We start from the raw sequence: 14,614 nt of genomic DNA on the forward strand, positions 1-14,614 counted from the left end.
AGGTAGACACTCTCATCTCTAGGGCAAACACCTTTCAACAGGCAGATTATAAAAGCATCAGTGTAAGTGGCCAATAAAAGATTCAAAAAACATCAGCCTCATCAGCTATGGAGAAAATGCAAAATTATGAGAGTCATATTTAAACCATTGGTTTTCTCCTCTTATTTTAGTATCATAGGTTTTTTCATTGAAGAGACAGTGTCTTGGTTTCTAGTCTGTTCAGAACAAGTTACATAGACATATATAGGACCTGAAACACTTGCTGTATATGATAAGTTCACTTAAAGTCATTATTATATAATAATGTAAAGTATATATTAAGTATCTTATTATTCATATATGTGCTCTCCAAAACGATCCACTAGAAACTCAGGAATGCACACCATGCTCCTTACTGATAACACAAATGTATGTATGTGCTCCCTCAATATAAGCTATTTATAGGAAGGTAGGACTCGAAGGAAAAAGATATAACACACTAGAGAAGGGAAGAGAAGTTATGTCCATTCAACTGTGAAGAGGTAGTATCTGGTTAGAGCCCTTCTACGTAGACTGACAAACACAAGGAGAGCACACTCCAAGCTTCTCTCCTCCTGGGAGCCGTGAAAAGGACTGACTTTTCTAGTCCTCACTCCCCTGTGAGGTCAGAAGAGCCTCAGATAAGAGTCCAGCGCTAAGGTTAAAGCAAGCCTAGTGGGCTAGAGGGACAAGGAGGGGAAGTAAAAAGGGAGCATGAGCTTGAAGACAGGAGACTGGGTAGGGGCCATGGGCTCACTCTTCTCTCAGGAACTGGGACTAGAGTCAGCAGCTAAGCAAGAAGGCACCTGGAACAGAACTCTGCCCCACAGAGAGAGGACTTTATGAAAAGAATTAACAGGGGACGTGATGGGGATTGTGTCCTTGGAAATACTCATGGAGATGGAAGGAAAGCCTGCCAGGAAAGAACTGCAGGACTTTGGTGGGTTGGTCCTGGAAGTGGGTAAAAGATGTTCCTAGTCCTTCCGAGATGCTTCGAGGCTGTAAGGTAAGCAACTCCATTTCTCGTCGGCACTGTCTGGTTGATTCACTGACCACCTGGTATCATAAGCAATCAATCTGCATCCCAAAGAGATGGGTTGTGGGAACACTTGGACACGTGAACTGTCAATAAGCGTATGGAGGTGTGGTTTCCTAAAAATACTGTGGATCTGGCTGGCTCCCAGGGCACTGTGAGACTTGTCCTTAACATTTGTCAGCCACTGGCCTCTCATAAGTGGGGCTCAGGAAAGACGGCATCTTTTCTCAAAACGTATACATGTGTTTAAAGCCCTTCTGCCCACCCCTTCCATGCGAAGATGAAGAGATAATGGGATTCTAGAGTCCCAGATTGGAGTCGTGCCTCCTCTCTACTTGCCTGCTCAGCGTGTCCCAGATACCAGCTTCAGACAGACCTCATTATTGCCCTTACTAATTGGATCTGCTTTTGCCAAGGCTGATTGAGGATATACTCAGAAAATTGCATATTTTTAATTGTAAGACAATTACAAATTTAGTAGCAGCTGGTGTGTGTGTGTGTGTGTGTGTGTGTGTGTGTGTGTATTTTGAGGATGAATAAGGAGGAAATTCATTAATTATACTATAAACCAGTGGTTCTCAACTTTCCTAATGCAATACATTTCCTCATGTTGTGATGACTCTAACCAAAAAAATCTTTGTTGCTACTTCATAACTATAATTTTGCTACTTTATGAATCATAATCATATTTGTGTTTTCTGATGACCTAAAGTGTCTTAACCCAGAGTGATTAAGGTGGATCCTCGTTTCAGAAACAATAATGCATAAAAATACTTGAACGGCTAGAATTTGCTTTCGGAGACCATGGTCAGCCACTTCGGTTCTAATAAGGCAGCCAAGGTGAAACAGTTGGAGCAGAATCCAGAGGCCACCAGAAAGAGCACTGAAGACAGTGTCTGGTGGGAGGTAGTGATGATGCACAGGGACACTGTTAGCACGTTCCCAACATGCCCACAGCTCCTTCACTAGCCACCTGAGCTGCCTCCAACTGGCAACGGGCGTGGGGGTAGAGTGGGTCTGAGAGCAGCTCACCAGGGCTTGTGATTGCCTCGAAGCGGGACCCATGAGGGTTGGGAAGGGCAATCTGGAGCGCCATCCCAGCTCACTCTATGGGGGCGGGGGAGCCCCGTGGAAGCCACACGAAGCCCAGCATGTTACCTTCCTGCCATCTCCAGACAGTGATGGTGTGCTCCGGATCCACGCCCACGGACACCAGGAGCTTCCCGGTTGCGCTGAAGTTGATGTAATTCACCCCCTTGGAGTGGGAGCACCGCAGCATGGAAAGGGTGTGCTTGGTCACTGCATCCCAGATATGAACTGAAGGTGTTGTTCCTGAGTGTGGGGGGCACGACAGAGATGGTGGTGCCTCAGTGCTGTGTTCCATTAAAGGCCTTTCCTCAGGGATCACAGTGACAGTGAGGGTGGCATAAGAGACATCTAGTCTGACCTGGCTAAGGAAAGACACCGAGGAACTTGCTGTTGAAGGCAGAGCATACGGACTTTCATGTCTGACATGCTTGCAGAGGGTTTTACTCAGAGGAAACTGGTGACAATGGGTTTGTATCTGCAGCACAGCCAGATACAACCAGCACGTGATACATTGACATGATCTTGCTGTGTGGATGGGAACTGTCCCAGTTGGGATGGCCTTACCTGTGCTTTCTGCAGTATCAGCTGCAATGGTGGGCAGTGACAATGAAGAAGCATCAAGGGAAACAATAACAGAGCAAGTCTTATCAGTGCAGCTCTCAGCCCAAGCCCAGCAGACTCCCAATGAAGCATTAAAATGGACACGGTGGGGGTGGGGTGGCTGGGTGGGGGTGAGGTTGGGGGAGGGGAGCACCGTTATAGAAGAAGGGGAGAGGGATGGGATAGGGGGCTTATGTCCGGGAAACATTTGAAATGTAAATTTAAAAAATCCAGTAAAAGAAAAATAAAAAATTAAAATAAAAAAATGGATGTAGCTTTGATGAAATAAAGCAAGAGAGTCTTTTGGAAGGACTTCCTTTGAAAAGACAAAGTAAAAGCAAAAGCAGATGACTTCACAAATGTGCAAGTTCACATTTGCGGCAGGCAGTTTCTCAGAGCAGGGAGCCAGCGTCCATGCTGCAGTACAGCCTTGCCAAGCATAGTCACCAGGTTCAAGACACGGGGCTCGCTTACACCTAGGGTCCAGTCTGCAAGGAAGAGGACCATCTATTTGTTTAATTAACAAGGTTTGGCCTGATTTTATGGTCCCTCAGAATCTCTGGTCACTACATGTATCAAGTTACACAAGTGTTATATTTTAAGACTCAAAAAAAAATAAATAAAAATAAAAAAAATCAACTGAGACATCGGCAAGAAAGGGTCTGAGCTGCTCCTCTCCTGAGAGCTGATAGAGCAGCGGCCTTGTGTGGCCGCATGAGCAGCGAGCAGCCCTACCTATCTGGCTGGTAGCCACCACGTTTCTGTACTTTGGGTGCTGATTCACGGTGAGGCAGAGGATGTCATCCGTGTGCTCCAGGTAGAAGCTCTGGCCACCTGGAAAAGAGGAATCATGGGAGAATCATGGGAGGTGAGTAGTGAGGCCCACGGGCTCTCTCTTTCTCTGCAGCTGTCACAGAGCTGAATTGGGGAATCTGGAAATGCCTTATAAGAGACTATGCTTTTAGAAAAGCCAAATTATCATTTTCAGAATTGTCCTTGGGGCTATGGGGGAACTGTTTTAAAAAAAAAAACCAAATCACACGCTCTGATGTAGGTCTGGAAGGACAGAAGCTAGTGTCCGTTCTCATAGAACCACAATCTGCCTTAGCGTTGCCCACTGCCTGTGTGGGTCCAGCACACAGATCAAGCACAAAGCCTTCCAGGGACTAAAGGACACAAGATTGTTTCCTCATCATCCACCCCTGATCTGACAGAGGACCAGGGATGCTGAAGATACTGATGCCGAAGGTGATGCTGTCCTGGGCAAAGTGGCCCTAGGAGACCTGACTACAGAGTCCCCACAGCAGGAATCGATCCTCCTGGATGCCTGAATGGCACCGGTCAAAGCCTTATCCTAAAGTCAACATAGTTCACAGGAAGTAGAAGGAAGTACTTTACCATCTATTGCAGTAAGTGCGTTTCCAGACTTCCTAAAGGCCCTTTAAAACCCACTCAAATGTCCACGTTTTAGCATCGGAAATCAAGGGGATATAGCATAGTGCTATTAAAATCATGGCATGTGCCTTAAAAAATTAAAAAAAAAACATGAAAAACCTTAAAGCCTTCCTACCCAAAAGGGAGGAAAATCAAAATGACTGAGTGACTGCACTCAAATATATCCATGAATTGCATGGACCCAGCCAGGGGCCATGAGCTATGAAGCTGATGAGGTAAAGGGCCGATCTATGTGATCTGGTGGTGAGGATATGGATGTGGCTCTGTCACACACTCTCTGTTTGAAATGTTTCCTTTTAAAGCTTTATTTCCTGGTTGAAATCATGGTGGCGGTGGTGGAGGTGCTGAGTACTTCTATTGATGACATTCTCTCTGTGGATATTGCTCCAGAGTCAAAACAAGCTGGGCCCTGGCACACACTTTTCACTCTAACACTCGGGGGACTGAAGCCAGAGGATCACCACTCTGAGAGATGGAAACTGGCTCCATTTGCTTTCCTCTTAGCCTCATTTCTGTTTCTACCCTGGCTTCTCCCCAGACTCTCTTCCCTCTCACTGCAGAGGGGCTGGCAGAAGCATAGGCAGCTCCCGCTAGTGCCTAGACCATGGTCAGTTCAGGTTGAGGCTAGAAAGGCAGGAGGTCTGGATCCAAGAGCTGGGTGGGCGAGGCTACCTGTGGTGAGGTTCTGCACAACGCCAGTGGCTGCGGTGTGGAAAATGATGTCGGCACCATCATTAAGGTAATGCAGATTGTTGCGGCAGTCAAATCCTCGGTAGCCAAACACATGGTCCAGAGCCAGCTCCTATGAACAAAGTTAGTCATCCTTAGAGGTTAACAGCAGAGTGGCAATGCCACACTCCACATTGCACGAGTAGCCACATTTGTCACAGGAATATACTATATGTGATGCTGACATCACTCACTGAAGGTACTGGACTGGCTGAAGATGAAACACAGCTCCCTTTTCCAGTCCCCTGAAATGTTAAATAACAGTGACTTTCCCTAAGTAAACTAAAGTGACTTCTAGGTTCTTCAACTGAGTCACAATGTACAGGCTGGGTGGCTTCTAGCGGTCACCTAGAAGTCTCACATGTATGCCCTGGCAGATATTCACTCTTTAGCTTAGAGACCACCATGAGCAGGTCCCATAAGCAGCCATGAGTAGTTAAGGCTGCTGGGTGAGCGGAGGTCATGCCTGATGTGTTTGTTATGACTCAAGCCACAAAGTTGCTGTGTGTTTGCATTTTCCCAGCAACTAGACAGTACTCTGAATTTATAGTTTTCTCTTGTCTCATCCTCTATGACAAAGAGCAGTGGCTGATTCGGATCAACTCTTGATTCCATTCAACGCACTTATACTAAGTTCCTCCATGCCTGACCCTGTGTTAGCTCTAAAACATGGTTTATTTTGGGTGGGTCCTGCTTCTCCAGGTTCCCCAAGTCCGGCCCTAACTCTCTCTGAAGTTTGCTAGTTGCAAACATCACATTATAGCTCCTAAAATGCAGTCATTATCTTTATTGTCTTTAGGGTTAAGCCTCAACTCCTTGAGTTAGCACAAGACCTACCCCCATACACAACCATCTTCTGAGCATACCAGAGAAGCTGACCAATGTTTAGCCCATTGATCATGGGCTTTCCTAGTGTTTCAACTTGTTTTCTAATGTCCCTCTCACCTGGAAAGCCCTTCTCTTCCTTTCAACTAAATGAGTCTCTACTCAGCTCCAGATTCCCCCAAAGTCTTCTCCAGGAATGTATGTAATATGGGACATTATCCTGAATAAAGCAGCCAATTGAACCAAGAGTGGTCAGTCAGACAGCCTTCTGGGAATTTAGAACAGACATTGGTGGTCTCACTAGACGAAATACTTCAGAAGTTGTAAACTCAGGTACTAGGAAGTTCAATGTGTTTATGACAGAAGTTCAAGAATTCCTTAAAGGAAAAACATTTCAGGTACCTATGAGCCTCTGCTTGACAAGAGATAGGCACCATCTTGGCTTATGATGGCCCTTCTACTGTTGGATCCTGTCCCAAGTCCCACAGCAGCTGTACTTCCAAACCTGAGCTATCTTCCAAAATAAATATCTCAAAATAAGTTCCTGTCTGGAAAACAAACAAACAAACAAACAAACAAACAAACAAACAACCTCTCTGATACCAGCAAGAATTTATGGTCTATCAGCAGAGACAGACATATATGAGAAGGGCAGGTAAGTATGTGCTGAAGCCTGTGGAACACAGTTTTGATGGAGCTGGGTACGAGGGCTCCACATGAGGGACGTTATAAATTAAGGTCTCACGGAGACAACCCAGAGACAGTTCTGGAAGAACTACAGTGTGGGGAACTGAGAGGTATCCAGGCTGCAGAATAAAAACATAGGACTTCACAGCTCCATACCACTGGAGAACATTAAGTGGTGAGTTTGCAATTAGAGGTTTTTAGCTGCAAGGGACTCATAGGTCATGAGCTAGCAAGGCTACTCTGGCTGAAGTTTTCATAGCATAAACATGACTCTCACTGACAGTGTGAGACTCCTTTGGGTATGAAAGCCAGCACAAGGCATAAAAAGATTTGAACTTTGAAGAAAGGATACTGGGCTGTGGGTCTATGAAAAGAGTAGGCTCACTGGAGCTGATCCTCACATCTCAACTGTAAGCCCAGATCTTCCCCCTCACTGGACTGGTGACCTTGAGAATGGGTCCCATGAGCTTCGTAATCATCCTTCTACTGTAGATCCCTCATTTGCAAAGGAAAGTAACAGTCCCCACCTCTCATGTGAGAAGTGGAGAAGAAACGAATACAGCACCTGGCACTGCGGTGGAAGTGGGACGAGAGAGGGTGACAACTTACATGCTACCCACTTCCTTCCTGTCCATAGAAAAGGAGATGAAGTCCCAGGAGGCAGAGTGCATAGGACAATGGAGCCAGGTTAAGGGACACGATGCTTTTATAGTTAGCGATGATTGCTAAGGGCTTGGTGACAGGGCTGAGGGAGAAGGAATATGACCCAGTAGATGTGGTGTTGGTTCCAGAGATGGGACCGGGGATACAATGCCATACCAAATGGAGACTGGGACAAGAAGGACCCAACAGATCCCATTTGTGTTCATTCGATGAGATGTACCCTTTAAGTCAGGCAAATGCAGGCACCACCCAGCTGTGTCAGAGCATTATCGATCAGACCACTGAACCTGCTTACCTCAATCACCTTCTTTTTCTTAGTGATGCTGTTCTTCTGGAGTTTCTCAGGCTGGGGAGCTGCACGGCTAACAGGTGGTCTGAAACAGAAGTCAGAAGAAGCACAGGGTTGAGTAAAGGCTTCTGGTCCAGCTCCTAGCTAAAGCCAGAGCCAGGGAGGTCATTGCTTCTCTCCCATCTCAGAGGACACCCTCCCCCGGGGACTGTCCAGCTCTCCTCTCACCCCATTAGAAATATGAGCTGTCCTATTGCGGTTGTGGGTCTGGGCTCACAGGTTAGAGTTCGCTATACTATAGTTCGCTATATTATAACACCTTTGCAGCATCAGATCCTACTTCCCAATACCTAACAATATCCTGGGGCCCAAGAAGAACCCTTGGCTAGAGGGACTCAATTTAAAACTAAGGACAAGCCCAATGTTTGCTGACCCCATTGACCATTTCTCTAACAGGTGGTCAAAAGCCCAGCCTGCTGTGTAGCAGGACTTAGAAGCCAAGCTTTGGAATAGGCCCTGAGGCTGAGGCTGTGTGAAAAATATTTGGCTGGTCTGGCCACAGACCAGGGCGAGAGGAAGAAAGGGCTGAAAAATCCCATCCCCCAATGTGGTATGGTTAAGCTGCTGTCACCACACCAAAGTTTGCTTTTTCCTTCTAAGTTTTGATGAGTGATACTTCCAAATTTAGCTAAGAGGTTTTACTAAGTGGAAACTTTAAAGGACGCCTGTATAAGTAGGCCAGTTGTTGGCCACAGTGGGTTTCCTTTTGTCAGACTTCTGCAATCTTAGCTTGGGAGGAGAGAGTCCTGCAGCAACTCCTGTCCCAAGTCCCACACCAGCAGTCAGTGTTCAAACACAAAGAGAAAGAGTTACCTGGATCCCCTTGGAAGCAGAAAACAAAGGCAAGTAAGAAACTTAGTACAAGTTAGGGCACCACCAGCAAGCACCTCGCTCATGCACAAGCATGTCCCAAGTGAACAGACATTCCTGTGTGGTACAACACATGCTTCCCCAGCATGCCAGCCAAGAGCTAAAACAAAAATGAGAGTGCACCAGGCTACACGTTTAGAAAGTCATACCCTGGCATCTCTGGACAAACTGCACTAAGCGCCTACACTGTGGGAAGAGAAAAGGAAGCTTTGTAAATGCTTCCTGTGCACTCAGTTTCATGCTCGGGGAGTGTGCTGGGGAGAGACCCGCCATCAGGAAACAACATCCTCTTGGATGACTTGAACACAGCACAATGGTTGGCTTGGTTCCCAAATTAATTTTGACTCATAATTTAGCCTAATAATTCTCAGGTTTTTCAGTAGGTCAGCTTGTCGGCTGCAATAGCTAATGGATTTGGGAGGGGGGCAGAGGAAACAAAGTACCTTTATTTTCTCAGAAATTCTTCAATCAAAACACATTATGTAATCATAAGTGATAATTGGACCAAATGGTATTAAAAAGGGGAGAGAGGACATCTCTGCAAATGACATCCCCAGCTGACATCGTTACCATCAAATTGAGCAAAACCACAGGATTGGGGCAGGATAGTTCCTTCCACAGACATTTCTGCACCTTCATGGCTGCCTCTCAGGACATCTTCTCTTTCTTCTGCTTTAGTGGGACTTTCAAATAAAATACGTGGGTTTCTTCTTTTACCGAGAAATGTTGAACTATATGACAAAAGCAAGCCTGGGGCTACAATGAGAGCAAGAATGTGCTGGAACTACCGAATGGGTCAGAACTTCTGATTCAACACAGGGCTCGGTTCTAGGGTACATAGAGGTTGTATAATATATAACATATTATACAGTATAGAGTATGCATACAAGCGCAAACACTGTATCTATATATACACACATAACATTGTATATATACACAGAAAGGCAATCTGATGCTTTTTGTCATCTTTATTTTCAGTTAAGAAAAATAACGTCCCAAACTCTAAAAACCCAACCAGTAAAGCAGTCTGAGAGCGTGTCTTTCTTTGTTCACAAGCACAGTCTAGAGCCGCGTTGTTTCAAAACAAGAGGAGCAATGGGAAGAAACCTGCATCAGGGCAGAGTCAGCCCCTTTCAGGACCAACCCTTCCCATTTGCTCATGGATTCCCAGTGACACAGCACTAGGCATTCACTGGACACCTGAGCTTTTCCAGAGTGCTGTGGATACTTACTTGACAATTCCCTGCCTCCAAAGGAAAGCAAGTTAAAACACAATACAAGTATTAAAGGCTTCTTTCCAAGCATCTATAAACAGTGCTCAAAATATCAGACGTGGGAGGAGCTACTAAAAACTTAAAGCACAGCTAGAAGCTGGTGAGTTAGCATTTTCAGCACATCCACATCCTTCCAGATTTAGATCCTACTGGAAATGCCACCCTGAAAAACTCTGCCGAGGTGGAATGAACACAAGAACATTCACTAACTTTTTGATCTAATATACTCTTTATAGTTGTTTGTTTTGACTCAGGGTGGGGGAACCAGGAGCACAGGTAATATTTGGGAAGGGACTCAACAGATTAAGAACTGCAGAGGTGATCGGGATGGCCAGGATGTGAGGGTGATGGGGGCAGAAGGAACCAAGACACAAAAGAAAAGAGGGCCTTGAAATGACTCAGAGCAAGGAGTTTCTATTACAGGAAGCAGGCCCTGAAAGAGAGCGAGTGGAACTAATCCCGAGAGGAGGCTGGACAGGAGCCACAGCAGCATTATTCTTAAGGGAAAGTGCTGCTGAAGATCTGTCTTGTGTCAGCTTAACCAGTGCATAGGGAAGCCTCAGCACAGTACTGACTTTTTCCCACTGGCCTGGCTGCTGAAGGAAAGCTGCCCTGACAGACATATAGCCTTATCTCAGGAAGGCCCTCAAGGGACGCTAACATACCTTAGTTAGTATTCCTTTCTAGTTCCTTCTCCCCTCTAAAAGCTGCCAGGCTGAGATATCGGGGAAGGAGGGTTGGGCAGAGCACACTACGACCTGAATACATAAGCGCCCAGAGTTCCAGCCCTTAGGAAAGTTCCTGCAGTCAGGATGAGCCATTGCATAAGCCGAATGGAAAGTAAGGCTTGGAAAAGCAAGAGACTATGGGGTGGAAAGGTTCGCTTCCCTTCACTACAGAAGACAGGTTTGAAGGGTTTTAGTTTTTATCTGGACAATGTGCAATGTTGTTGAAAGTATTCTTAGAGAAAATGTAAATCGTTCAGGTTTTAAAAATGGTTCTGAGAATAATGGGCCTGAGGATGCTCCAGGAATTTGCAAATGGCTTGGAAAGCCCAGCCACTCTTATCACTTGGATCCATTTTATAACTGATCTCCCACTCTGTGGATAGGATCCTGGGATTCAAAGAACTCCAGACACAGGACAATATTTATAAAGATGTAGTAAAGAAGGCACATTCTAGAGATGGGGTAAGAGAGTGGGGGGGGGGGAAGGGAGAGAGAGAGAGAGAGAGAGAGAGAGAGAGAGAGAGAGAGAGGCTATCTCTACCATAGTCTCAATGTTTCAAGATTAACTCAGGTTTAAAGGAAGTCTCCAAAACTGTGGGAGCTATACATTATTAAAATATTCTATTAGGTCTGTTCCTATGTCTTCCAGAATCATCTATAGCCGTGGTTCTTAACCTCCCTAATGCTGTGACCCTTTAATATAGTCCCTCATATAGTTGTGACTTCAACGTGAAATTATTTTCATTGCTGCTTCATAACTTTTTTCTACTGCTATGAGTTGCAATATAAATATACAATATTCAGGATACCTGATATGTGATCTCTGTGTAAGGGTCCTTCAACCCCCAAAGGAATTGCGACCCACAGGTTGAGAAACGGCTATCTAGAGGGTAGTTCAGTGGTAAAATAGAATGAAGGGCCAAGAATCGAGTGGAGAACCCTGGGGAGTTCTGAAAAATGTGCCCAAAGCCTAGGGCCACACACCTACCCCACTGAGGCATGGATTCGCAAGAATGACTGAAGGCTAAGAGGTCAGTGAAGAGGTGGCTAGGCAACACTTGGCGGATTACTGAAGAGACCTCTGTACTAATGCAAGGGACGGATGATAAAATTGGCCGGAGCAGCGACTAAGGAGAAGGCAAAGTAATTGTGAAGCAGGCTTCGCTAAGCTCTGCGGCTTACTGGCTTTCTAGAATGAAGTAACCCCAGCAGAATTCTGAACAGGAGGCAGCCTGCGGGGGGATGAGGGGAAGTCTTGACTTCAGATAGGCGTGGGGGCTTTGAACAAGTCTAGCCTGAACTAGCTGCAATTTGACCTGAACAATGGGAGCAGCCAGCCTTCTGCAGCACTTCGCCTCTGGAAAAGCCTGACTGCTCTACCATGCCTAGCAGTTTCAACTTAACGAATTATCAGTTCTGTATAGAAGTCATGGCTTTACTTCAAACCACGAGGCCCTGAGGTTTGTAGGAGACCATTTATGGAAACATCATTAAATTCAATTAAAAGTCAACGATGTAGGTTTTTGGTGACCACCCACCTAAACATAGCTTAGAAATGATTGTTTTTAGCATTTCAGGGTTTAATAGCTATTTTAATTTTAGTTTCTTCCACTCACCTTATTAAAAAAAGCAAGAATCTGCTTTATTCTACTTGCCCAGAGCTGTCACTGGGAGCAAGTTTTTCACAGACTCTGGGATGAAGCGAGGAAGGAGAATTAAGCCCAGTGAGAGAAGACTTTAGGAATGGTGCCTGCTTATGTAAAGTCCCTCACCCACCAGGCCTGCTGGGTTAGTATTTATGCAAAACATAGGCAACCACAGTATTCTGCACTAGCAAGCTCTTGGGAGCTCCCTCTTCACCAACGGAATGGGAATGCTGAATTAAAGGATCTTTTCTCCCGGTGGGGCACAGCCAGATCTCAATGCTCCCTGCTTAATGGACTCCAATTTAGCAGTTCGGGGTCCCAGTATGGCCTATTCTGCAGCACTTGCCTAGAAAGATTGTCAGTTCTTTGCAACAATACAAGCTTACAGAGCAGCTATTGACACAGTGGACAAAGGGCCTCTGTGAAGCCCGTGGAGCCAAGGAAGCGTTTGCTCACAGCTGACATGATCATGGAGGAGAGCCTTGCCCTGCTTCATCTTGCCTCTGGCAAGCTTGAAACTCCCACACAGCTACTGATTAAAAGCGACACTTTTTTTTTCTTCTTTTTTTTAAATTGGGGGCAGGTTCTCTCTGGAGATTTCCTTCTCCAAACATAGCATAAAAGCTTAGGGGAAAAAAAAAAACCCTGAGATTGCCTATATATGGTGATTTGCTTTAACTCAAGGATGTGTGTCTAATTTTCCTATATTTTTAACACTGCCATCAGGAACATGTTCTAGCTCTTTGTTCCATCACAAACTGGTTGGCAAGGCGTCTTCACCTGTAAATTAGACACATGGTAACTCAAGTCTGTCTATTTTCCGTTCCCCTTGCCTTTTGTGACACATACTAAAACCAAACAAACATTTCAATTTCTTTCTTTTTTTCCCAAATTCTATAGCTTCCTATTTATTGTTTGGGACTTTAACTACAAAGGACTTAGGTGGCTCTGCCCCTCCAGCTTTGCGGTCCGGTGATGACTGCCTGATCTGGATTGAATCTTGTCCATAGCTTCTATGCACCATGTTTATTTATTTATTTGTTTTTATTGAATATTTTTATTTACAGTTCAAATGTTATTCCCTTTCCTGGTTTCCCATCCATAACCCCCTTGTCCCATACTCCCCTCCCCCTGCTTCTATGAGGATGTTCCCCCTCCCATCCACACCCCTTCCCCCTCCCCACCCTGACATTCCCTTATACTGGGGCATCAAGCCTTGACAGGATCAAGGTCCTCTCCTCCCATTGGCTCAACCCCCTCCCCAACCACCCCCTTCCTGCCCTGACATCCCCATACATGGGGGGGGGGTCAGCCTTGGCAGGACCAAGTGCTTCTCCTCCCACTGGTGCCCAATAAGGCCATTCTCTGTTACATATGCAGCTGGAGTCATAGGTCTGTCCATGTGTACTCTTTGGATGGTGGTTTAATCCCCGGGAGTTCTGGTTGGTTAGTATTGTTGTTCTTATGGGGTTGCAAGCCTCTTCAGCCCCTTCAATCCTTTCTCTCACTCCTCCAATGGGGGCTGCGTTCTCAGTTCAATGGTCTGCTGCTAGCATTCACCCGTGTATTAGTAATGCTCTGTCAGAGCCTCTCAGGAGACAGCTATATCAGGTTCCTGTCAGCATGCACTTCTTGGCATCAGCAATATTGTCTGGGTTTGGTGGTTGTATATGGGCTGGATCCCCAAGTGGGGCAGTCTCTGGGTGGCCTTTCCTTCAGTTTCTTCTCCAAACTTTGTCTCTGTATTCCCTCCTATGAGTATTTTTGTTCCCCCTTCTAAGAGGTACTGAAGCATTCGCATTTTGGTCATCCTTCTTGAATTCCATGTGGTCTGTGGATTGAATCTTGGGTAATCCAAGCTTTGGGGCTAATATTCACTTATCAATGAGTGCATACCATGTGTGTTTTTTTGTGATTGGGTTACCTCACTCAGAATGATATTTATTTTCTAGTTCCATCCATTTGCCTAAGAATTTCATGAAGTCATTGTTTTTCATGTGTATATGATAGAGATAAAAAAAATAGCTGTATTAAGCTGTCTCCACAGCCATTTAGGGCATCCCCAGATTCTGCATGGATTACCTGTCTCCCATAACCACAGGTGCTAATAAAATGAAAGTAAAAGCAGCTGCTGACAAGGAGTGGATTTGCAGAGCCTTTGGAAGACTGATGTATCCACTTACTCATTTAAGAAGCATTTGCTTGCTACTTACTGTGTGCAAGGCTCTGTGTGCAAGGTACTGTACCAGTTACCTACTATGTGCAATATACTCTGCCAGCTACCTACATGGTGGACCATGACCAAACCGTTAGGAAGCCAAGAGTCCCACAGAAAAAGTCTGCATACAGTAGAAATGTCTCAGTGTTACAGATGAACCTATTAAGGAATTACAGGAGGCAATCAATTTGGGGCAGAAACAAGAAAACAAAACCAGGGCTAGAGAGACAGCTCTGTGGTTACTTGCTAGCATGGCCTTTCTGAGTCCCAAGCTTGGTTCCCAGCACCCACACATGACCCCTCACACAGCCTGTAAGTGCAACTCTAGGGGGTCTAATACCTCTGAACTCTGAGAATACCTGCATAGTCACATACAGATATACTTGATTCAAAAAATCCTACCAACCAACCAACCAACCAACTAACC

General features: G+C 45.5%; 1 protein-coding gene across 10 annotated transcripts in view; it reads right to left on the minus strand.

Moving 5' to 3' along the window:
• The window catches only part of Eml6 (EMAP like 6), a 354,900-nt gene that overhangs the window by 62,161 nt on the left and 278,125 nt on the right, over window positions 1-14,614 (minus strand). For 8 of the 10 annotated variants that reach the window (XR_010057763.1, XR_010057765.1, XR_010057762.1 and 5 more), the window contains 4 exons: window positions 7,398-7,476; window positions 4,871-5,000; window positions 3,479-3,577; window positions 2,213-2,728 (listed from right to left, as the gene is read on the minus strand). Coding sequence is in view for 5 of the 10 variants with exons in the window: in XM_063273849.1 (XP_063129919.1) it covers window positions 2,213-2,728; window positions 3,479-3,577; window positions 4,871-5,000; window positions 7,398-7,476 (824 nt within the window). In the remaining 5 variants the exon portion in view is untranslated. Of the gene's footprint in view, window positions 1-2,212; window positions 2,729-3,478; window positions 3,578-4,870; window positions 5,001-7,397; window positions 7,477-12,997; window positions 14,586-14,614 lie in introns of those variants that run through there. The other 2 variants (XM_017599535.3, XR_010057766.1) reach the window with 2 other exon arrangements.

The sequence above is a fragment of the Rattus norvegicus genome, chromosome 14 (genome assembly GCF_036323735.1).
Source record: "Rattus norvegicus strain BN/NHsdMcwi chromosome 14, GRCr8, whole genome shotgun sequence".
Lineage (NCBI taxonomy): Eukaryota > Metazoa > Chordata > Mammalia > Rodentia > Muridae > Rattus > Rattus norvegicus.